This window comes from Rhamphochromis sp. 'chilingali' (assembly GCF_963969265.1).
Source record: "Rhamphochromis sp. 'chilingali' genome assembly, chromosome: 22".
Lineage (NCBI taxonomy): Eukaryota > Metazoa > Chordata > Actinopteri > Cichliformes > Cichlidae > Rhamphochromis > Rhamphochromis sp. 'chilingali'.
This window is the reverse complement of record NC_137950.1, coordinates 10,208,122-10,234,271: the sequence shown is the minus strand read 5'-3', so window position 1 is coordinate 10,234,271 and position 26,150 is coordinate 10,208,122. Positions and strand designations below refer to the sequence as shown.

Here is a 26,150-nt window from a genome sequence, read left to right as displayed (position 1 = left end):
ATCTAAATTCTGCATTTGTAAACAACGACTACAGCATGAAACATGAAGTCCTGGCCAGGACATCTTCTTTGTTTGGCAGTTTTTCCATTTTATCACACAGATATCAACCTCGCTGTTTACTTTCTCTCCAAACCTGAGCCAGAGCTGCAGCTCAACTGTATAAATGTTCAAACATGGGCAAGTCTGTTTTTTTATTCTAAGGTGGTCACATGGTGGTGTATTTGTTTACTGTGCCAATGAAAAACCAGTAAGCTTAAAACTAGTCTTAGTTAAAAGTAAGATTGTCAGTTTTGTTGTAGTTGACAATGATAAAGAACAATCTGTGAGGTCAGCTTATATTAAAAGACTCTTGATAACTGTTAAAAAGAGGGAGGGGGGGGGGGGGGGGCTACAAACAAAGAGATGACAGATGTACAACATTAAACAGAAAACACATACACACATCATAAGGTGATGTTAAAGATTGCATAGGATGTCCAAAAAAGGCTTCAGACTGCAGGAAGAGCAAAGAAGACAATTTAGGAACATTAAAAGGAAAATTCCAACTTTTCACAATTTTGAACTGATTACATTAAAGAAACAAGAGCTGAGGTGGACCTTTCCCCCCCCTCAGTCTCATCCTTTTTACATACTCTTGTTGTTTCCTACATCTCCCATCATGCCTCTGGAATGTTCCAAAGGGAAACTGAGCAAACAAAGCCCAAGCCCGCTTCACTGTTTTAAGTTGGAATCTTCTTTTAAAAATGGAAAACTCTGGATGTGCTCAAAGTCACACACATAACACATGCACTGGACCGCACAGACAGACTGAGCTAGTGCCTGAGGATGTGATGCTACTTCAGATACAGGAGGACTGCACTTGTCAATAGAAGAACCCACGAGTCTTAAAACACATTCAAAGATCTGTGTGGCGCTTTTAGGAGAGTGGGAAGCACAGATAACATCTAACCCTCCAAGAGATGCTTGCAAGAAAACATTCAGTCGAGACAACATAAACTGGAAGATTCTGTACACGTGACTACCTGTGACTGACATTTTTGCTGGCTTTGAATTCACTGCTTTTCTTCTCATAACTATTTAAATTATGTTGTTTTCACTTTGATGAAATTAACAGAGTTCTTGATGATTCAGTCGTTGGAGAACCCAAATCTGGGTCTGGTAGACCATAAGAATAAATCTCCTGTCTGATTAGAACAAGTGATCTCATAATACTGTAGCACGTTGCAACAATGTGCTGAATGTAAAATATACTAGTCGGTTAACAAAACACCCAGCTTCATCGTTGTTTGAGTGTTCGCTCAGGCCTGCAGGAGTTTCTTGAGGTCCTCGTCTAAGCCTCGAGCCCTCAGCTGCTCCAGGCTGTAGTAGCGATGGATGACGTTGTCTGCAGTCACTACCACCACCCTGACTCCGTGGGTGTCCTCTCCCAGCTGGCAGCCGATGGCCGAGCTTACGACCATGTCCAGGCCACCGTGGCAGCCCCCGGCGTTACGGTGATAATGACCGGAGAAAACCGCCTTCACCCCTGCAGCGAGGAGGGACAGAGAGGTAGTGGTGAATGGTACGGGACGCTGAATTTACAATAAATTGGAGGCAGAACAATATTAGATTTTTCAGGCTGATACTGAATTATGAATTTCTATTTAGATTTTTTAAAAACATTTTTCTATGATATGGTGAAAAACAATTACAAATATTTCACAGCTTTTAGAGTTTTATTGGCAAATAAATCACATTTATCCAAAGAGTCACTATTTACAGCCTCGATCCTTCTTCTTCATAACTTTTACAATTCTCTGTGGGATGCAGAACGTTAGCTTCTGGGTCAAATTCTAGATGAACCAATCCTGCCTTATCAGTGCTTGAAGTAGATCAGTTTGTGGGCTTCTGCCTGCCCACCTGCTTTCTGGGGATTGACTACAGATTTGATTAAGATCTGGAAAGTTTTCTGGCCATGGATGCAAAATGGAGCCACTTGGTTATCTCCTTTGCGTTGTGACAAGGTGCTCCATCATGCTGGAAAATGCACAGATTGTCACCAAATCACTGCTGGATGGCTGGTAGAAGATTGTCTTTGAGGGCATATTTAGCATGGTCAATTCTTAACAAGCACAAGCAGCCAAATGTGTCATGAGCGTCGATCACTGAAAAGGCAGGAATAGGGTGGCATCATTTAGGTCTATGATATATATATATATTTTAAAGTCACTGTTTAATAGCTTCCCAGCATTGTATTTTATATACCACTTAGCAACATCTCTTGACTGATTGCTTGCTACTTTTTTTAGCTTCCTCTCTGGCCTGTGTGCTGCAGATGCCTTCAGTTGCTGCTTGTTTCTGGGTCTTTCTACATTCAGTTTTGTTTTTAATAAATGAAAAAGATGCTCTATTGCGTTGAAATCATGCGAATGACTTGGCCTTCATAAACTCTTTGGGTTGCTTTTGCAGTATGCGTTCATAGTGCAGTGCTAGCTGGGTTTTTTCAGGACTGTGGAGGCTCTCATGTGTTTTCTGGAAACATTTGATCTAGTCTTCTTGTTCTTGAGTGTAACCAGTGGTTTGCACCTAGATATAAACCCTTTGTATTTGCATTTCTGACAGTGTCTCTTGGCTAGTTATTGTGAATAGATTTTTCTTAACCAACGACAAAATTCTGCGATCATCCACTGTAGTTGCATGATCAAACAAACAAACAAAAAAGCAAGGGAATAAAAGCAGAATAATCTAAAAGGTGAGATGAATCGGGTAAAGAATCAGTGATGGACAGCAGGAAAAAAGGGGCAAAAAAGGAAAAATATGATATGATGTAAAGACTCAAAACTGGAAATTTACAAAGGGAGGAAGGAAATGAGAGAAAGGAACAGATGGAAAAGCAAACTGTGGAAGCTTCCACTTGTCACATAGGAAACTTTCATTAGGGTGGTTACGATTTTCAATTTGATTTCAATTACAAACAGCATCATTATATAGAATGGTGAGGGTTTGGCTTGGCCCTGCGGCAGTCATGCTGTGTCACTTCAGTTGAAATGAATGCACACTTAAAATGGCATGCCAAACAAGCCTCAGTTTGAATGAGGGGTGCAAGATAAGTTGTTTTTCTGTGTGAAGGTTGTATTTGTCTACAAATTTGTTTCTCGTTTGTGGGGAGAAACAATTGGACTTTTAAGCAAGCTCCTCTCATTTCTGGCCAATTTTCACTTGAGCGAGGGGTAAACACAAGGTCAGAATGTGAATTTGAGGGGGAGAATTTTAGATAAGAAAAGATAAGGTGACACTTGTCACTGGATTAATGCTTTAATATTAGGATATAATAAGGTCCAATACAGTAGGTACCCAAATTTTTAGACATTTCCAAAAATATTTAAGCTACAGTTCTATAACGAATAAAGACTCAGAATGAATACTGGCTTAACGTGAGCAAAAAGTAATTATTTTTGGTCAGGGGACCAGCGGTAATTGGATTATTGATTCAAAAACTCTTAAAAGGTTGTAAGTGGATCCCAAATGTAGTATTTACATTTGAAATCTGCTCTCAGTACAAGTGAAAAAGTCTATCCTTAGGCTTAAAAAAAACAACAGAAATCCACCAGAGAAAACAGAGAAGATTAGGAGTGGTCACATTAACAATACAGTACATTCTAAGAAAACAAAATGCTGGATGGCCGTGGACAAACACAGTGGCGTATGATCAAAAATGATCACAACATGGAGCTCAGAAAGGACATATTAGATGCTGCCCATGCCAACCAGTCGCCAACCAGTCACCAATCAGTCTCTAGATGTATGTGACACCAGCCTAAGATCAAGGATCAAGGAAAGTATGAAGACTCCATGGAGTGGCTTACAATGGCAACCATAAATCGTCATCTGTAAAACACTGAGAAGCAAGTGTGACGACTTTGGTATTTGTGGTTTCCAAAGGGAATCTGTCAAAAGTTTATAATCGATGATGTGGTACAAACTATAAAAACTGTTTCCAAGGACACAAGCAGCTTTAGAGTTATACAGTCTGCTCAGATTAAGCAAACGCAGCTAAGGTGATTAGAGATGCTCCATAGTAACAGTGCACAGTGATCTAAAGCGAAAGCAACACAGGAGTTGCAGGAAACATTCTGTCAGGGTCAAATCAATCACTTCATCACATTTTGCTAAGTGACACAAAACTAGTTGCCTGTGAAGAAGCCTCAAAGTACTCAAAACTAATTTGTGGTCAAGTTAATAGGTGAAATTAAACTTTAAAATGGGGGACTGTGAAAAAAACCATGGTTGTAAATCCTGAATGTTTCACTCAATACTTCAAACCCCTGAATTAATTTTCTGGAGCTAAATGTACTTGTGTTTGCAAGTTGCACACGTACGTGTAGGTGAGAGGGAGGGTTGAAATTAGTTTACAGCCGCCTTTTGGCAGAAAACGCGAGCTGCTCTATTTTCCAATGGCAAGTGTTTCCATGGAGGGAAGTCTGGCTGCTCGCTGCCTCATCTCTGGAGAGACACCCGGCCAAAAAAAATAATGAAAACTGGCAACAAAAGAGGATAAATTTCAGCCTGTTCATGAGAAAGACATCGGTCTGTCTCAGAAATCTGCACAACAAAGACAAGGAAGATCCCTCCCAGAAAGCTCTCATGTATCCACCGCTGATACTACTTCGATGTCGGCACCGTGAAATTGCCCTGAATCATCAAGTCCGCCATTCTGCATAATCAAACAGCAGCAGAATACAAATGTGACTAAATATGTATTAATATTCGGAGCTGTGAGAGGACAGCGGTTGCACATGATGGACCATTAAATAATTAATCTGCCGTAGATGAGAATGGATGATTTAAGGCTTGTATGGGTGTATGCCTGGGCTAAATTCATTTCCAATAAAAACCTGGAGCAGCGTCGTGTGTGTCCAACCCTTCAGTGACTTGTGGGTGGGCCTGCAGCTACATCGTCATGGACCACACAGATTCATTGAATGTGTGTATATCTGTGTGCCCAGGAATACCAGCCTTCATGTAACCTTGCCACTTCTCGAGGTGACCGACTAACTGAGCAGGCTCAGAACTGTCTAGTCCTGTGTTTGCAAATGTGTGTGTCCTTGTTATTTTATTTAATGTGTTTTACATAAGAGCTGAAAGGCCATAAATGCCCTCTCTGACTGTAGGGCAAAGCATGTACTCATTATTCTGTATGATTATCAGTATGTGTGTGCTCTGTGCTGAAGGCTTCCCATGCTAGTGTTTTTATATCTATCCCACAAGAAATTATACAGTTCATCTACATTTATTCAGACCCCATGAATGACAACAAAGCGAAGAAGTGACAGAAGTGTGAACCAGGGGAAATGTTTGATTGCATCACCTGATGACTCAGTTATCGAGGCCGACTGTGGAAATTCTGGATTTGCTACAGTATCCACATGAGAGATGCGACTTCTTCATCACCTCAGAAAAAAAAGACTTTAGAAAGATGAGATGGTGGGAGGAAGACGCTAAGACGACAATAGTGAAGAAGTGAGAGACGAGGATTAATCCTGTAATAATAATGACGAATGAACCAGCGGGAGAAAGCAGGGAAGAAAAAAAAAATCTTTTTGAAGCTGAAATGGTTTCTCTGAACCTCCTCTGAAACTTCCAAAGATACCATGATTAATGCTGCTAAATAAAGTGTGTGGGAGCGTGTAAGTGTGCATATGTACATGTGTCAGTGCGTCTGAGTTCTGTCGCCACATCGCTGATGATCCGTATCCCACACATGCCGCAAAACACCACGCAGCAGCAGTGCGCTTCCTTCACATGTATGTGAAACATTTGTGATATACAGTGGGGCAAAAAAGTATTTAGTCAGCCACCGATTGTGCAAGTTCCCCCACCTAAAATGATGACAGAGGTCAGTAATTTGCACCAGAGGTACACTTCAACTGTGAGAGACAGAATGTGAAAAAAAAATCCATGAATTCACATGGTAGGATTTGTAAAGAATTTATTCGTAAATCAGGGTGGAAAATAAGTATTTGGTCAATAACAAAAATACAACTCAATACTTTGTAACATAACCTTTGTTGGCAATAACAGAGGTCAAACGTTTACTATAGGTCTTTACCAGGTTTGCACACACAGTAGCTGGTATTTTGGCCCATTCCTCCATGCAGATCTTCTCGAGAGCAGTGATGTTTTGGGGCTGTCGCCGAGCAACACGGACTTTCAACTCCCGCCACAGATTTTCTATGGGGTTGAGGTCTGGAGACTGGCTAGGCCACTCCAGGACTTTCAAATGCTTCTTACGGAGCCACTCCTTTGTTGCCCGGGCGGTGTGTTTTGGATCATTGTCATGTTGGAAGACCCAGCCTCGTTTCATCTTCAAAGTTCTCACTGATGGAAGGAGGTTTTGGCTCAAAATCTCACGATACATGGCCCCATTCATTCTGTCCTTAACACGGATCAGTCGTCCTGTCCCCTTGGCAGAAAAACAGCCCCATAGCATGATGTTTCCACCCCCATGCTTCACAGTAGGTATGGTGTTCTTGGGATGCAACTCAGTATTCTTCTTCCTCCAAACACGACGAGTTGAGTTTATACCAAAAAGTTCTACTTTGGTTTCATCTGACCACATGACATTCTCCCAATCCTCTGCTGTATCATCCATGTGCTCTCTGGCAAACTTCAGACGGGCCTGGACATGCACTGGCTTCAGCAGCGGAACACGTCTGGCACTGCGGGATTTGATTCCCTGCCATTGTAGTGTGTTACTGATGGTGACCTTTGTTACTTTGGTCCCTGCTCTCTGCAGGTCATTCACCAGGTCCCCCCGTGTGGTTCTGGGATCTTTGCTCACCGTTCTCATGATCATTTTGACCCCACGGAATGAGATCTTGCGTGGAGCCCCAGATCGAGGGAGATTATCAGTGGTCTTGTATGTCTTCCATTTTCTGATGATTGCTCCCACAGTTGATTTTTTCACACCCAGCTGCTTGCCTATTGTAGATTCACTCTTCCCAGTCTGGTGCAGGTCTACAATACTTTTCCTGGTGTCCTTCGAAAGCTCTTTGGTCTTGGCCATGGCGGAGTTTGGAGTCTGACTGTTTGAGGCTGTGGACAGGTGTCTTTTATACAGATGATGAGTTCAAACAGGTGCCATTCATACAGGTAACGAGTGGGGGACAGAAAAGCTTCTTACAGAAGACGTTACAGGTCTGTGAGAGCCAGAGATTTTCCTTGTTTGAGGTGACCAAATACTTATTTTCCACCCTAATTTAGGAATAAATTCTTTACAAATCCTACCATGTGAATTCATGGATTTTTTTTTCACATTCTGTCTCTCACAGTTGAAGTGTACCTCTGGTGCAAATTACTGACCTCTGTCATCATTTTAAGCGGGGGAACTTGCACAATCGGTGGCTGACTAAATACTTTTTTGCCCCACTGTATTAATATAGTGATGTTCTGTAGTCCACATTACTATTAGAAAAGCCATTTTTTACAAAAGCTATAGTAAGACCATTGTAGAGGCATTAAACCTTAGTAAAAGTTAGATGACTGATTCATGACTGATTTATGTTACATTGTACCGTATTTTCCGCACTATAAAGTCACGCTTAAAATCGACAGAGCGCCTTATAATCCGGTGCGCCTTATGTATGAATTCTGGTTGTGCTTACTGACCTTGAACTGATTGTATGTGGTACACGGAACTAAAAAAATCTGTCAAAAAATGTTCTAGTACGACTTTGGAAAGCTACGAAGCCGCACCGCTTGATGGATTGTCGGAGCATTACGGCTACCGTAGTCAGGACCCTCTTGGACTCGGAGTAATCTGGGTCCAAAACGCTAACTTTCTTCCACTCGATAAAAGTTAACGCGAGGGTTTCCGATGGTTAGTGAGAAATGCAATCACATGGCAGGATGCTGTAAACGGACCAAACTTCAGTCAGGAGAACACCTGAGATAATCCATGAACAATACGAGGAAGCCTCAAGAGAATTCAACATTAATGAATCAATGGTACGGAAGTGGAGGAAGCAAGAAGAATCAGTTGAATAACATTTGACTTTTGTTTCGATTAACCTCAAATCCGAACTCTTTCATGGCATGCATTTTTAAATTCTATTTGCTATTTGCTATTTGGGCTGTTTGGGACCTGAAGAATTACCAGATTTTTTTTTTTACCTAATTTTTGTTTTTGAGAAAAATGAGATGAGGACATTCGTTGTAAATTTCGATAGAACAGTGGCAGTAAAGCGTACTCGTAGAGCAAAATCTTATATTTTGGTCTAGACAACCCAGAATGTGATTTCTACATATGTGGACGCCAGGTCGTAGGAGGTTAATGCGCCCTATAATCTGATGCGCCTTGTGTATGAAAACAGACCTGTTCATAGACAGTGGGCCTCATGGTCCAAAAAATACGGCAGTCAAAAACATTACATTTAGAATTCAGTCTGTTTCTGCTCCTGTTTGCTCCAGAGTCCAGAGATCTGCCCTGGAATTTTCCCTATTTATGTAAGCTGTTTACCTCAGCTGTTGTCATGGTCCTGGGTCGTTGACCCAGCGTTTTGTGTTTTGTGATTATTTCCCTCTGTTCTAGTTATTCTGTGTCCTCCCCCCTTGTGTCCGGTTCGGGTCCTAGATTTCCTGTTTTGTTCTGAAAGTCTGTGTCTGTTGTCATTGTGTTCAGCTTGTCTCCTCCGGTCCTCATGTGTATTAGGTTCAGCTGTTCTTCCCTCCTGTGTGTGATTACCTGATTACCTTGTGTGTGTATATTTAGTGGGTGTCGGTCTGTGTTCGTTGTCGGCTCGTCTGCGTTCTATGGTGTTCCGTTCCTGTCTCTGCGTCTCTCTGCCCCGCACCCCTTTTGTATGGTCTCAGGTTTGTCATTTAGTTCTCCCAGTTTAGGTTTCTTCAGTTGTTTTGTCATGCCTCACTGCCTGTTTTTGCCACTCCACCACTTGTAAATAAACATCACTCGAATCATCAGTCACTGCCGCATTTTGGGTCCTCCTTTTCCTCCAACACCACATGGCTCACCCCGCCAGCCGTGACAGTACGAGCCGACCACAAGATGGATCTAGCAGCTTTGTCTGGAGAGAGCGACCTCGCACGCATCCAACGCCTGATGGACTGGGTAACCCACACCACCAACGCAAGGGCAAAAGTGGTGGGGTTAAAAGCCATCGAGGCAATCCTGGAAGGAAATCCCTACCTCTGCCAGCTTAAGGGAGTTTCAGGCTTAATTTGCAACCTGCATAAAGCCCGGGGGGTGGTGCGAGCTCGGGAATCCACAGACTTTGTCCAGCAGCAGCGGACTACGGCCGCCCCGGAACAGTCACGTCAGCTTCTCCCGCCGGAGGTTTTGCCCGGCCCGCCGGAGGTTTTGCCCAGGAGGAAGCGACGATCGCGCCGTCGGCGCGTCACCCTACAGCCGGAGATTAGGACTTCAGAACTGCCGGCTGTGTTGAGTGAGAAGGACCCTTTTTCTGTTTTGGACTGTGGAACAGTTTATCCAGGGGCTTTGTTTGGTGCAGCAGACGACAAGGAGAACTGTTTGTTGCCTGTTCATTCTCCTGCTGAGCTGTCTTTAGCTCGTTTAGCTGCACAGCCGCAAGCTCGTTTAGCTGCACAGCCGCATTCAACTCGGCCTCCGGTATCCCCGCTAGCCCAGTCATCCATGCAGTCTCCGTCTTCACAGACTCCCTCTGTACGGGAGGCTGCGTCTGTGCCTCCCATTTTGGACTCTTTTTCTAGTACGTATTATTTGCAGAGAGACAAACACGTTAAAAATGCAATCGTTCCTCAACAGCTGGCTAGTTTAGAGACTGTTACTTGCTCCAGGGCCTCACCAGAGGTTAAATTACAGCCCTCAGCTGACTCTGGACCCCTGGAGGCTAAGAACCCAGCTGAGGACTGCACCCGGCTGTGGCTACCTGAGCAGGGTCGGTGCTCCGCGCAGCTGCAGTCCGTTTTGTCCCTGCCAGAGGCCCGTGCGCCTGCTGGTTCCGACCCGTTCCTGCCAGAGGCCCGTGCGCCTGCTGGTTCCGCCCTGTGTGTTCCAGGGGCCCCGGTGCCCACTGGTCCAGAGACTGTTTTCGCTGGAGGGCCCGAGGAGCCCGTCCGGCCTCCTGCCTCGCCAGCTGGAGGGCCCGAGGAGCCCGTCCGGCCTCCTGCCTCGCCAGCTGGAGGTTCAGGGGAACCTAGCCAGCTTCCTGCCTCGCCAGCTGGAGGTTCAGGGGAACTTAGCCAGCTTCCTGCCTCATCAGCTGGAGGGCCCGAGGAGCCCGTCCAGCCGCCTGCTGCATCATCCGCTTCTGCCTCGCCTGGTCCGGCCTCTGCTTCTGCCTCGCCTGGTCCGGCCTCTGCTTCTGCCTCGCCTGGTCCTGCGGGGGCCACGCCACCATCGGGTCCCGGACTGCTGCCTCGACATCAGCGGTCGTCTGCTGGGCCGCTAGTCGGGCATCATCGTCGATATGGACGACCTCCCAGACGCTGCCGCTGCCTGCCGCGCGGCCGGCCTCCAGACTTGTGGCGCCGTTGCCGTCCGCCTGAACTGTTTCCTCGTCGCCGCCGTTGCCGTCCGCACGGTCGGCCGCCTGAACGGTTTCCCCGTCGCCGCCGCGTGCACGGTCGGCCCCCTGAACGGTTTCCGTTTCACCACCACTGCCTTCCGCGCGGTCGGCTTTTGGGTCTGTGTCGCCTACGTGGCCGGCCTCAGAAGAGGAATTGGCCTGGACTTCTGAGTTGTCAGCCTCCGGGCCGGCCTCCTGAACTGTGTTTTGTTCTCGTACTCCAGCATGTGTGTTTTCGTTTTGGACAATTCCCTTGGTTCGCTGGAGCTTGTTTTTGTTCGGTGTTGGTCCCTCCGTCCTGGTCCCCCGCCGCCCGCCCTGGGTTGGTCGTCCGTTTTTTGTTTTGGGCTGTCGGGAGCCAGCCCTTGGAGGGGGGGGTACTGTCATGGTCCTGGGTCGTTGACCCAGCGTTTTGTGTTTTGTGATTATTTCCCTCTGTTCTAGTTATTCTGTGTCCTCCCCCCTTGTGTCCGGTTCGGGTCCTAGATTTCCTGTTTTGTTCTGAAAGTCTGTGTCTGTTGTCATTGTGTTCAGCTTGTCTCCTCCGGTCCTCATGTGTATTAGGTTCAGCTGTTCTTCCCTCCTGTGTGTGATTACCTGATTACCTTGTGTGTGTATATTTAGTGGGTGTCGGTCTGTGTTCGTTGTCGGCTCGTCTGCGTTCTATGGTGTTCCGTTCCTGTCTCTGCGTCTCTCTGCCCCGCACCCCTTTTGTATGGTCTCAGGTTTGTCATTTAGTTCTCCCAGTTTAGGTTTCTTCAGTTGTTTTGTCATGCCTCACTGCCTGTTTTTGCCACTCCACCACTTGTAAATAAACATCACTCGAATCATCAGTCACTGCCGCATTTTGGGTCCTCCTTTTCCTCCAACACCACACGGCTCACCCCGCCAGCCGTGACAGCTGTGAATGCAGAGTGATAGGAGTGCACTATTATTTAGTCTGGAGGAGGATGTAAAACTCTGAGACACGGTTCAATGAGTCAGAGAAGCTAACCAATGACAATACTGAGGTGAGTTATTGAGGATAGGCTGAACTGTTGGTAAGCTGTTATTGCTGCTGTTAGCTACTGTTAGCTGTTAATAGCTGATATTAGTGAGATTATCTTTGAAGTGGATCTGAAATTGTTGGACACTAGGGCTGGGCGATATGGCCTAAAATCCATATCGCGATATAATTTGAAGCACGTGCGGTAACGATATATATCGCGATATATTCTTTTCTTCTGTATAACGCATTTTCCACACTATAAGGGACACTTAAAATCCTTTAATTTTCTCAAAAATCGAGAGTGTGCCTTATGTATGAATTCTGGTTGTGCTTACTGACCTCGAACCGATTTTGGCAGAAATCTGTTAAAAATGTTTTAGTACAACTTTGGTAAGCCGCACTGCTTGATGGATTGTCAGAGCATTACGGCTGCCGTAGTGAGGAGCTTCGCGGAGCAATCTGGGTCCAAAACTCCATCCGCTTCAGGTCCCAAAGTCAAACGAACACTGAGAGTTAAAAACGGTCGAAATTCTTTTATCTTTAATTAAATCATCAGCGTTGCTGCTTTATCGGGTGCAGCAATCAAGTTTAACATCCTGGCATCCATGAAAGTAGAATTTATTAAATTTAACGGAGTTACAAGTTAACAGGACGTTAGCTCGCTAGTTTACACGTAAACATGACATACCATGTTCTGACAGAAATTTTTGAAACTAATTAAAACGTACAGCTCTGCTATCACTTCCAACATAAATGAAGACAGAAAACTAAACAGCAGTGGCGTTTGCAGGGTTACTGAAGTTTGACTACTTGGTATATAATTTTGTGCTACGTGACTGCTAGCGACACAGCTATGTTAGCATAACATTAGCACAGTGAAGCTGGAGGATGAACGCCAAATTTTTTCCACTCGATAAAAGTTAACGTGAGGGATTCTGGTGGTTAGGGACAAATGCAATCGCATAGCAGGATGCTATACACGGGCCAAACTTCAGTCAGGAGAACAACTGAGATTATTCATCCACAATACGAGGTTAGTCATTAATATACTGCAACAACATGGGAATAGAACAGATGTGAGAGAATTCAACATTAATGAATCAATGTTACGGAAGTGGAGGAAGCGCAGTTTTTGGCTTTCCCCATATTTCAAAAGTGCTTCATCTCTTTGCTATGACTGTCGTCCGGCATAATTTGCAGATGATAATGGTTGTAGCTGCTGCGATGCTTTTGACCAAAACAGTCGCAGCTTGATGACATCATCAACACGCGCTATCGCGGTAGAGTGATATAGTCAAAATCTATCGTTGGCCAAATTTATATTGTTTATATCGCCCACCCCTATTGGATACTGTTTGCTCTAATGCTTAATGAATAAACGCTCAAAAGATGTGAGAATGTAATCAAACTGTTTATCAGAGGGAAACTGTGATTTTTAGAAAACTCAAGCCTAACATTAGCTGGCACAATATTAGCTTATAAACAGCTGTTGTTGTCAGCTATCTGGAGACGGGAGGGTCACGTGTCTAATCTGCTGACAATAAGTCATTCTAACAATATCTGGAATAAATGAGCACATGTCTGCAGGTTTTTGTGTATTATAGGCCTGCCTTCATTTTTGGAGATGAGGCTTGAGGTGTAGAAGGAAGAGAATGAGATTTTTATTAAGATGCCAATTTCTTTGGTGAAGGGAATCAATCCCATCTGAGATGATAAAACATAGGTATGATCCTTCATATCTTGAGTGTGAAGGTGCAGACACAAATTTAAATGTACCTCAACAGCATGCAAACACTCATAACTTCTCTTCTCCTCCACCTTTTGGTTTACTACATGTGGCCACAGACATAACACAATTAGTCAAAGGAGATGTCTTTCCCCGCCACTTTATTCAAATATGGTTGGGAAACATGGTAGCTGCCACAAACCGGTGCCGACTCCTATGTATTTGTATTTGTCATTTTAACTTTATAAGAATGCATCAACTTGCTGGATTATGTAAATGCAGACTACCCCATGTATATTTGTGAATAGTATTTTCTTTTCTATTTTTCTATTAAAAAATCTCAGAAATGATTGACTTTAAGGTCCTACTCACATTTGCTCTGTGCCAAAGCCCAATTTTACTCCTAACCCTAAAGCTTCCCAAGTGTGCTTCATTTTAGATTATCGCTCCTTATTATTACACTCTGCTTTTTTTAGTGTTGCTCCCTGTCCAGATGAACAGAATCAACTTTTGGAGATTTACTTTCCTGGATGATTGAGAATGCATCAAGACGTTTTAACCCACTTTGGCGAGGACTGCCTAAAGGTTGTACGTCAGTATGAGCAAACAGCACGTAAATGGTAAATGGTAAATGGCCTGTATTTATATAGCGCTTTACTAGTCCCTAAGGACCCCAAAGCGCTTTACATATCCAGTCATCCACCCATTCACGCACACATTCACACACTGGTGATGGCAAGCTACATTGTAGCCACAGCCACCCTGGGGCGCACTGACAGAGGCGAGGCTGCCGGACACTGGCGCCACCGGGCCCTCTGACCACCACCAGTAGGCAACGGGTGAAGTGTCTTGCCCGTTGCCTGTAGTCCTGTAGTCCGCCGTCTTACGGCGGACTACAGGAACCACCTGAGATTCAGCCTCAGATGCCGACAAAACAGGAGTACTCCTAAGGGTCTGCAAATGAGCTCTTCAGTTAAGGCTTCCGGGCAACAAAAATCCTCCAGAGGGCACAGCATCAGTTGCTTAATGAACGCGTGAGGCAAACAAATTTTACCATCGACATGGTAAAATCTCAAGAGAAGCGGATCCGACAGAGACTGAAAATGGTTTTAGATGAGAATAATAAAACTGTGTTAAATAATTGATACGTCACACCTTTAAGACCGATTGTCTGCATGATCGACTCTGTCACCTATAACATCTCCAAGTTTCTGGCTTTGATCCTCAACCCGCTGGTGGGCAGCTCTGAACACCACATCCAGAACATCCTGGATTTTGTTGAGAAGGTGAGAGATGTCATTATGGAGGCAGATGAAACCATGGTCTCGTACGACGTTACATCTCTCTTCACTTGCATCCCAGTCACGGAAGCGTTGGAGGTAGTCCGTAAGAGATTACAGGATGACACCAACCTCAGCAACAGGACCACTCTCAGCATCGACCAAGTGTGTTTGCTTTTGGAACTGTGTCTTCATTCCACCTACTTCACATACAAGGGTCAGATCTACAGGCAGAAACATGGGTGTGCCATGGGCTCCCCAGTTTCACCCATCGTGGCCAATCTGTACATGGAAGAAGTGGAAAAGAGGGCTTTGCTATCCTACCCTGGAACACCACCAAGCTATTGGTTCAGATATGTGGATGACACCTGGGTGAAAATCAAATCTCAGGACGTACCACATTTCACGGATCACATTAACTCAGTGGACCGACACATCAAATTCACCAGGGAGGATATGAAAAGTGGCAGGTTAGCCTTCTTAGGCTGTGAGATTTCCATCAGTAATGGGGGACATCTAAAAGCTGACGTGTACCGTAAACCTACACATACGGATCAGTATCTAAGGTTTGACTCTCATCATCCACTGGAGCACAAACTGGGTGTCATCAGGACGCTACAACACAGAGCGAACACCATCCCCACTGACACAGCGGCCAGTGAGGCAGAAGAACAGCACATCAAGAAGGCCCTGAGTAAATGTGGTTATCCCAGCTGGACTTTTGTCAAAGCTGGAAAGGCACCTAAAGAAAGCTCCAGCCGATCCATGAGAGAAGAACAACCGCTGCCCAAGTGAAAACCTGTAGTGATCCCATATGTGTCAGGAGTATCGGAGCAGTTGAGACACATTTTTTCTAATCACTGGGTCCCTGTGGCTTTTAAACCCCAAAACACGCTGCGCCAAAAATTGGTCCACCCCAAGCATCGGGTCCCCCAACACAAACAGAGTAACATAGTGTACGCTGTTAAGTGCCAGGAGGATTGCCAGGATTTATACATCGGGGAAACCAAACAACCTTTGGCGAAGCGGATGGCACAACACAGAAGAGCTACCTCGTCAGGCCAGGACTCTGCAGTCTATTTACACCTACAGGCCAGTGGACACTCTTTCAATGATGAGGATGTACACATCTTGGACAGGGAGGAACGCTGGTTTGAGCGCGGAGTCAAGGAGGCCATTTACGTGAAAAGGGAAAGACCATCTCTGAATTGAGGAGGGGGGCTAAGGGTACATCTTTCGCCATCTTACAATGCTGTGATTGCAGCCATTCCCCAACTCTCTGTGAATGGTACTCATGGCCATTGATCAATGGTCAATGGTCATGAGAATTTGCATAATTAAGATTAAGGAACTGACCTCCCAGCCCATTGTTCCTTCAGTGGGCTGGTTTCAGTCATTATGCAAATTATAAGATTTGGGGAAACCTGCAGTCAGCTGAGACTGAAGAAGTCACTTGGATGAGTGACGAAATGTTTCTCTCACAAAACGCTACGACCAGATGAACAGAATCAACTTTTGGAGATTTACTTTCCTGGATGATTGAGAATGCATCAAGACAGTTCTCAGTAATGCGTCATGGAGGCTACTGAGGCTAGATGCATATCTTGTTCTAGTCCAACTAAAGCACTCCTGAGAATCCCTTTAAACTGGTCAGGGTACGGTTAAGTGGTGACACTGATTAAGCAAAGTGGGCTCTGGAGGTCAAATGAGATTGACCGTGGTATGGATCACCCAGTCCGAGTCGCTTAGATCAAGTCTCACACTGAAACACACAAGTCTTTTTGCACGACTATCAGACCTCTTTTAGGACACCAACATACAACAGGCTCTTTTTTAAAAGCTGAGACTAAAAAAAAGCTGTTTTTTAATAGCTGAGATTTGATGTGAAGTGGTCCAATAGAAAACATGGATGTTTTGGAAATGGATCAGCCTACCCTGTGGGATTGTTCCAGTGGCTTTCACAGAGGAAAACCAATTTCATAGAAACAATTTAGATAAGCCCCAGTCACCTACCCTGACCCGAATTCGTTTGAGTGTACCCCTTTCACAGAACTATCATTATGTGGTTTTAGAAGTCAAAGACTCCATTCGGGCCCTTGTTTGCTAAAAAACACTCAGAGAAAAAGATGGCCTGTCTGAGACAGAAAAGCATCTTCAATCTCTAAAAGACTATCTGTATGAATAAAAGATAAATAACTGGGGAAAAAAATAGAATAAAGGCGTTGAGAAAATGTCTCTGTAATGCAGTCAGAGGATGAAGCTGACCTTTGAAATTGTCTGTCAAAAAGTGAATGTCTGGAAGGTGGGAAAAAAAACAAAAACAATTTAACCACTTCAGGATTGAGTTGAAGGGCATGACGTTCCCATTTAGCACCAGCAACAGCAGTGAAATTAGCAGTGGAGACACAAATTCACAGCTAAGTTAGCAGCTTTTCAAGAATGTACTGAAGTTGCAGTCATATCAACCATTTAAGCCGATTTAGACATACACAGCTATGGTACTATTATCTGTTTTTTCAGAAATACAACTAAAAACTTGGTTGAAATGCTCTCTGTGGTATGATTAACAATTAATGGCACTAAATATCATACTTCAAGCTAAATGCTAGTTAACATTTGCCAATAAAGGTTTTGTTTGTTTTTTTCTGTATTTTTGTACTTGCAGGCTGGGTTATGAAATGGTAATGGCGCTAGATGAAAAGTTAAGCTTTTTTATTTCAAATTCTTTAAAAATAGTTCACAAGATTCCTTTCATATAAACCATTCATTCTGCTTCGTTACCCAATCATTCATCCCACTGGTATAAAACATGTTAACCAATAAACTAAACATCACCAATAAGTCATAGTAGTGAGTAGTAGTTCTGTCCTGACACAACCTGTCTGAATTCCTCCTTCAGTCACTGACTATCAAGCAGTTTTCACATTTGAACTTCAGACAATTTTGGAAGCAGGAAATAGTCTGCTTCAGACATATTCACACTACTGTAAATAATATGTGTAGTTTAGGAGACTACTTGGATAAAGCTTTGGGAAGCACCACACACGATGCCCATCCATTAGTGGGTAAATGCACTGAACTATTAGCTGTACAACCAGCCCTCAAACTGAGGTTTGATATACTAGGAAACTGACAAGTTAAAGCTGGCAAATGTCCAATCTGACTGAGAGAAAGGTTTAGGGCTATGGTGTACATGTGGCAACAGTTTCTTCTACCACTATGAGTGTGTTATGTCTCAACTACCAGTCCTGATTTAAACCTTAATTATACTCTGTCGCTGACACATCCACGGAGAGCTGGGAAACCATGACCGACTAGTCATTCCTATTAAACTTTGAAGTTCATTGCCTGGGGTGCATGTGTAGCTGTTGAATTGTAAAATAAAGTCTCCGTGGATGAGAGTGCACGGTCAGGCAGGAACATGGATATGTGCAGGAACGCTCATGCTTGCTGTCCCATGATGAAATTTACACTCCTCAGACCTTAGTGTACTTGTGGATTTGGTAGGCAATAGTGTTCATGAACTACCCTTGTACAACTTGCCTCACATGCCTTTTTCTTAGTGATCAAAGCCAACAAGACAAGCCGTTTTCAATTCATGTCTGACCAACCCTACATGTTGATTTCAAGTGCTTTTAAGTTGAAGATAAATTAACTTCTTTAGAACTTTCTTGAAGACGTGCTACCTGCTGCGATTGCATTATAATTGATAATGGTGTCATAGGCCACCACTATTATAGGTTTAATAACGCCCTATCCAGGTGGACATAGAAAGCCTTTCATCCTTTCTGAAACCATCTCTCTTTTATTTTTTGAGACAACCATGACCTATATGACTGCAAACCTACACAGATAAAAAGATAAAAATGATAGATTGAATAGTCTCTACAACGGCCAAATAGGAGCTCCACATAATGCCTGAAAACATACTCCAGAAATGGAAGCTACAGTGTTTCAAATCTCCAGCAATGAATTTACAGGCAGTCTTAAAAAATAACACAGCAGTTGATTTCATGAATTGTCCACCTTCAACCAGAATGGGGACGCCATAGCAAACAAGAGCCGCAATCCTCTGCTGTAATAAAAACTGGAGAGCTTTTGAACTTCCAGACACTGCATTTGGCTACTGCTGTCTCCAGGATAATGACAGCTGGCACTCTTCTGAGCAAATGGTCTTGATTTGACAATGACAAAATACAATGCGCTACTGATTCCACTTCCTTTCACTCCAATCAAAGTTGCGTATCACCTTCTGTTGATTGTTATCCGAAGTGCCTCGAAGTTAAATTGGCGTGGGTGGCCTGGTAGGATGTAAACCCTTAGCTGGTGCCATGGCTCTAGGCATTGAGATATATTGGGAACAAAAATCCTCCTTCTTCCACTGACAATACCACACTAAACCCATTCAGCCACAAATAGAACATAAAACTGTGCTCAGTCGAATTGTCTTGAGTTTCCCGTGAAGCTATATGGTGACAGGAAGAGCAGTAAGCATTCAAAGGATGTTAAATAGCAGTATTGCATTTACTATAGGAACATTAGGTCCAATTTCACCACTTTTTTTTTGTCTGTTTGCCATGCTTTGCTGCATTCTTTCCTTCTCTTGCTAAGTGGGTGCCCTCATGAAAACACAGGCTCTTTGTGCTGATAATTTCAAGTCTTGTCTCGGTCTCTGTGGAAATCCCATTTACCTGTCAGTCTTCAAACAGCACCACGTCTTTTGTGCTTTTCTTTGTGATAAAGACTCCCGTGTGGAGACTGGACTCTGGTTTGACAGACGGAGGTGGGGAGTGTGGGGAGGATGGGGGGAGACAGAGAGGTGGGGGATGGACTGTGCAGGAAATGCTCAGAGTAAGCAGCCGGAGTGATGAAAACATATTGAATGCAAATTTGAAGGGGTTGCAGAAAAATGCACAGGAAGGAGACTGGAATTCCAATATGCACTGTATTTTGTGCTATGACTCGTCTATGCTGTAATCACCTGAGCTACTTATTTGGTTAGATCCATCTGAATATTCTGAAGAGCCTTGTGCTTTTAAAATGTTAATAAGATGCTGACCGCGTAATAATGGAATAAAAGAGGTAAAGAAACATCAGTGCACACTAATTAGGTTTGATGTTTATGATCTTTCTATCAATCGCTCCTCCTCTTCATCCCCTTCTTGCTTTCCATCATCTCCCTTTCATCTCTTGATCACTGGTTATTTGCAGGTTACAAGATTGGATTCGCTAATTGCGAGCCAAGTTCCCATTTGCCACTCAATCGCCTCCCATTGGTTAAAACCTCCAAGAGAATCATTTTTCTTCCAACCTTTCTCCCATTTCTCCTTCGTTCTCTTTTGACACAAACTCCGAATGTAGTTCTGAACAAAGCTGTCATCTGCACATCTGTGAGAATGGCAATGCGTAGGAGTGAACATCCAACATGCGCGCTTGTATTGAAGGGCGGTTGTCATTAAAGTGCAGGTCTGGGAAATAATTCATCATGAAACAGAAGCTGTTGATAATTTGCATGACAGAGGGATACAAAATGATGTAGCATGGAGAAGCATCTTACAGCTCTGGTTCCCCATAAATCACTCTGAGCCATTAGTCACCACGAAGCATCCCCTTCCCTGTGTCCTCCAGCTACACACTGGCACGGGATTAAAACAAAACAAGAAAAAGAACACGCAAACGCATGCAAGGAAGAAGAAAACTTGTGGTGAATGAAAGAGAATGCAATAAACAAAGGTTTGGTGAACAGCATGATTAGAGACAAGACATTTGGGTTTGCTGATGTATCTACATTTTCAATTGGACACCATCAGCTAAAGCTCCCAGGTGTCCTCCCTGACACAACCACAGAGGAGAGTGTAGACCTGGTGACACTGGAGGCACGCAGTCACCATTAATCAGCGATTGCTGTTATACATGCAATGTGTGTGACAATCGATCCTGGTTCCTGGTTAGAAACTGATGGCAAACCTCTGTGACTCTATCCTACCCCCGTCACTCAAGAGCCAATCGACAGCCAAAAAACAAGAGAACGTCTTGTTTTGCATTGCTGCGCTGGTGCAGTTTTTCCTCCCATTATCACCAAGTGTGATTGTTGGGGTTTCAATGTATTGTTGTAGAGTTATTACCGGACAAATAAAGCCCTTAAAGGTGACGGTGTTTGGGAGTTTGTGGTACAGAAATAAAACTGAATTAAACTGAACTGAAACTGTGCACATAAAATTATAACCTGCTGGGCAAAAAGGGTTTTAAATGGCTTTTGGGGCAAATTTAACCTGTAAGAGATTTGACCGAGTCTATAAGTGCAGTTTCTATGACCCAAGTGCATGCATTCACCCATCCATCTATATTCCCTATTAACTGCTTGCCCCAATTCAGTGGGGATGGAGTCTATCCCACCTCTCTTAGGGCAAAAGGAAGGTAGGGCACACCCTTAATAGGTAGCTAGTCTATCACAGGGTGAACACAGACAGCTTCAGATTAGGTGCAGGAATTGCTAAATGGTTGATGAAAGTCACTTGAAAGACTTTGATGCTGCCAATTCTCAAGGAGGGAGAGCAATAACTTAATAAAATAAAACCCAAACTTGAAAAAAAAAATCAGCTACCAACAGTGGACGCAGCCAGCCGTTATTTGTTCAACCGTCCATTGTCATTAACTGTAACTTTTGCATCTGTGTGTGTGTGTGTATATATATATATATATATATATATATATATATATATATATATATATATATATATATATATATATAGAATGATAGAGCCCAGAACATGATATTTTGAACTCACTTTGAAAAGTTAACAGAACAATTGATGAACATATTTGATTATTGAGGCGTAGCAGAGAGAGGTGTTTTTTCTCCTGTCCTCCTGATTCCAGAACCACAGCAAAACCACGGAGGGGTTGGCGAGAATCCAGGAACCAACCACCAGAAAGGGGAACTCAAAAGAAGCACAGAGCACAGAGAAACCTCTCAGAAAATTTGTTGTTTAGGTTGTATAGAAGATTAAAAGCTCGTTAGACAGAGGTTATAATGTGAGTATAAAAGTAATGAAGAGTAATGAGAGGGACTTTAGTAATAGTTTGCAGGATTTCTATGTTATGTAAATTGCCCAAACACAGTGTTCAGGCCGGATATGCTCTACCCGTTAAAGGGGGAGAAGAAACCAGGAGTAAGTTTTAAAGAGGAAATGGGTTAACTCTATAGAGGCCGTTTCCAAAGATTGACAAAAATAATCTAGGACCTTTTACCAGAAAAAGCTAATTATATCTGTTTTTAGTTCACAGTAGTTATTGAGGAAGTCAGTTAATTAGGTTAACTAATTTTATTAGCTAAAAGGGGGAAATAAACATATATTCTTAATGCTTATTTTCTGTTTATATTGTTTTATAGAGCCCAGTGTAGGAAAACGCCCTTGTGAGTTAGAATGTAGGCCAAAAGTCACAGAGTAGACTGCACGTCTTGTGCAGAAACAGGAAGTATAGAAAAGCGGAACTAAGTAATCTGTGTGTCGGTGTGACGCAGTGCAGAAATATATATACGGATTTAGCTGGCAAGAATTCAGACCTGAGCGTGTGTGTTCGTGTGTTCAGGCCTCCATTTCTGGAAATGTAAAATAAAGATTATTTTATGAGCTTGACCACTCTGAGTCCAGTCTTTCTCTGTCACCAAAAGAATTCAAAAGAATGGAATTTAATAGTGGGAACTCACTTCCCACAGCTTCACAGAGCAGCAGCACTGGGGTGACATGAAAGCCTATGGTAGCTCAGCACAAATAATCAGTGCTAAACACAATTTTTAGCTGAAGCGTCCACTGACAAGTCAAAAGAGTCTGCCCTTTATTAGTAGTTCTACCATTCACTATGCTATTAGCACTACCTTTCCTGGATTCTGTTTCAGTGCAGTAGTACCTGAAATGATACATCTTGACCTATGCAGCCCTGGTATTCATTCTGAAATCCCAGTGCTACATCCTTAACAACTTCCACCTTTGGATGCGTTAGAAAAAGAGACAAAGACAGACTAAGAGAGCAAGAAACAGAAAAAGCAGAGCATTACTCAGGCTCATGATTAAAACAATGGGGTTAAAGGCTTAACCATGCCCTCTTATCAAATTCCCAGTGGGTGATAAATGTGTCTTCACTTTTGAACAGAGTAAAACCCTTGCTGATAAAGACAACCAACGGCAAGAGAGAGAGACTGTGAAAGACAGAGAGGCTATGCAGAGCAATACACTGCTTATCTTTGCTTCTAATTACCTATTGTACAACTCTTCAGCCGCTAGTAATGCTGGGAATTCCAATGAAATTCTGTATTTTAATTTTGTTGGGTTATTTTTTCCCCCTCTACACGTAAACAGGTTTGGAGGTGAACAAAGGCAGCAGAGAAGTGTGTCTGTACATTCATCCATCCCAGTGTGTAAGTGAGCTCATCCTTAATGTAGAATATAAACCTTGCAGGAGGAGAGAGAAGAAGGAGAGCAAAGAAATCTAATTACAGTACTCCATCTATAAGGAGAGGCGAGGCTGAGAGCACTGCTGGGATTTTGATACTCCACTTGCCGCTGAAAAGTAGACAACAGACCCCGGCGATGGGAATTCAATCTTCTCTGAGGAGTTTCTGGGTGTGCGTAAAACCTGTTTTCTCTAAATTCAACATCCTCGATGAGTGTAAAAGCCTACAATTTTTGCATGTCTTTCTTTCTCTACTTGCAGTATCTAATTCTGTCTGCGCTGGATTTATGTACTGTGGAAAAAAGGAAAAAAGAAAGAAAAAGAAGCAAAAGTGAGGTACTTTGACATAGTGTACAGATACACAGACCACACTTAAAGATATACAGATATGCAGACATCAATGAACATACTGATACTAGTCCAAAATGAACAGTAAGGTTAAATTAAGGTATTAAGTATTTAGGCCCCTGCTTGTCCTAAACATGATGTGCATATAAAACTTATACTAATGATCACAAAGTAATGCTTATTAGCCAAAAGCTGAGGCTCCAGACTACTCTAAGATATTTCACTGTTTTTGGTATCTTGGCTGTGTGAGCAGATATCCCTAATATGAACATCTCATGCAAATGGAGAGTGTTAGGTCTAAACATTTAAACTCAGAAGGTTAGTGTTCTCCAGTTCCGATTTGTTGTGCATTTTTCACAGTTTTACCATAGCTTGGCAAGTAGCTGCCAAGTGTTTGCAGTCAACTTGGCATATTTGATGAAAACTACTCGTAACTGTGGCAACCTACTAGCAACCGAAGCAAATGTACAGTACCGTTTACCTTTTTGCGATCAGCAACCACTCCCCAGCTGGAATACAAACTTCTTTGACCAGTGATTACCAAGAGGTCCACTGACTAGTCTCTAGGCCTACATTGATAGGGGTTTAGCAATCGAATTTACAGTGGCTGGCAGCAATTTCCAGCAACCAGTTTGCAACCAATCGCTGGTTAACATTTGTCCCTAGTGACCGGTGGTTGTCAGATGGTCAATGACCAGTCCAAAAACCTTTATGGCTTAAGTCTAAAGGAGTTGCCTCATAGTTTTAAGGTTTTGCCCAATTACTACCAATGAACTGAAACTAAATCGTAGTGAAAAAGGTGTTCAACCAGGTATGCCATAATAGAAGATAGAAAAATAAGAGCAGTGTGTCCAACTTGTTTTGTTTCATAATTTTAATGAAAAGTCTCCAAAGCCACAAAAACCTCCAGACTTAATTTATCTGTACTTTTGAAATGACTATGTTGCAAAACTCCAAACATATTAAATAGAGAGAGTGAGCTCACATTTAAATGCATGATTTAATATTAACCAAATCACTGTAAAAATCACAAACCATAGTAATTGCTTATGCAATTAAAAACAGGAATTTCTCAATACTAGTCCAGAGGGCGTCATCACTGAGACAGGGTATCATTAATACGAGCTGGAACGCACTTAACAGTTCCCAGTGTGGAACTCCTCGCTCTGATGAGCCAGAAGAAGACTAATTGGTGCTGCACCTTTCCCATGTGCATCTGTGCTGCTGAGATAACGTATAGATACTTAATGTACAATATGTCACGCATAGAAAAACAAACCACTGCACACTAATTTATATGCATAAATCACACACATACACAGACACACAAACTGTGCCGAAAATAAAAAATAGTTGCTCAACAACCACAAGCACACATGTTCTGTGAGATGACGAAGCGGGGAGAAAGACGACAAAAAGCTCTAAAATCTATTAAATGAGATTCTTTGTCTGCAGGGGACTATAATCGCTCTTTCCATCATATGCTACTGAGTGGTTTGGGGGCTGCAGAAAACACAGCGGCAGCAATAACAACATCACAAGTGCTGAACCCAGCAGACGCCACAAAAAGACGCCTTTGGAGTGGTCGGAGAAATCTGTTACACACAGCAATGTGTGCTTTTAAGGAGTGAGCTGATGCCAAAGAGACCTTTGTCTAACATCCAGTGATCCTATTACAAGGCCTGTAGTTCAGAATTACAAGAAGGGAGAAAGAGAGAGAGAAAAAGCTGTCCAAGTCAACATCTTCATTCTTGCCAAACTGCTATTTGGCTCAAATATGAACTTGGAACTCCCACCGTCCAAAGACATGCAGCTTGTGGGGATAGGTTAATTGGATAATTCAAATTGCCACTAGGTGTGAATGTGCGAGTGAATCTGAGTGTGAATGGTTGTCTGTCCCTATGTGTTAGCCCTGCGACAGACTGGCGACCTGTCCAGGGTGTACCCCGCCTCTCGCCCTATGACAGCTGGGATAGGCTCCGGCGCCCCCCGCGACCCTGAAAAGGATAAGCGGTAGCGAATGGATGGATGGATGGATGAACTTGGAAACAAGCACCCAAGAAGAATAACCTTAACTAAGAATATCCAAGTTTTCCAGCAAAGTTTATGTGTTACTAATACAATCAAACATCACTCATTAAAAGTTTTCCAGCTCTAAATAAAACATGCAATACTTCAGCTGCTTTCCTGTCTTCCAAGGCAAAGCTAGCTAGTCAGAGCTAGTTTCTTGCTAGAGCTAGCGAGTGCTGGCTCTAGCAAGAAACTCATCATTTCCAACTGCTCACTTAATGAAAATTTCAGAAGAAAAATGGCGTCCTTGCTTTCTGTGTCAAAGCTGAGCTGTACCTCAGTATAAATTCCTCAGAGAGAGCGAGAGAGAGGCATGGGAGAGAAGTGTGTTTTTTGTGTGTGTGTGTGTGCCTGAGGTTAATGATGCTGCCCTTTACTGTTATGACAGTAATGATCACCAGAGTGCAAAGCACATCTGGAAGCCTCAGATCACACAGTGTAGCAGTAAGGAAAAACCATAAGGGGACGGGTAAGATGTGTTAATAACGCACTACAAAGAGGGGGGAAAAAACTGATCATAGCAGATCTACGTCAAAAAGAGACATAATTTATCACACAAGAGAGGAAACATGGCCCGTCAACTAACAGACAGGAAGAGTAGTAACACAGTTTCCCAAGCTCTCTTTTTTTCTTTTGTATGTGTTAATCATATAGTGTGATGATCTGACAGTCGTTTATATCCATTTTGAACTCGCTCCACTGGGGTGTTTAATTATTTGTTGGCCCTGCAGGAAATTTCC

The 26,150-nt window shown here is 43.2% G+C and overlaps 1 protein-coding gene across 1 annotated transcript in view; it reads right to left on the bottom strand.

Moving 5' to 3' along the window:
• Positions 1-369: 369 nt before the first annotated feature.
• Positions 370-26,150, bottom strand: part of cpped1 (calcineurin-like phosphoesterase domain containing 1) — an 86,697-nt gene continuing 60,916 nt past the window's right edge. Inside the window, exon 6 of the mRNA XM_080872070.1 lies at positions 370-1,525. Within this exon, the coding sequence (XP_080728196.1) occupies positions 1,299-1,525 (227 nt within the window). The 3' untranslated portion in view covers positions 370-1,298. The remainder of the gene's footprint in view (positions 1,526-26,150) is intronic.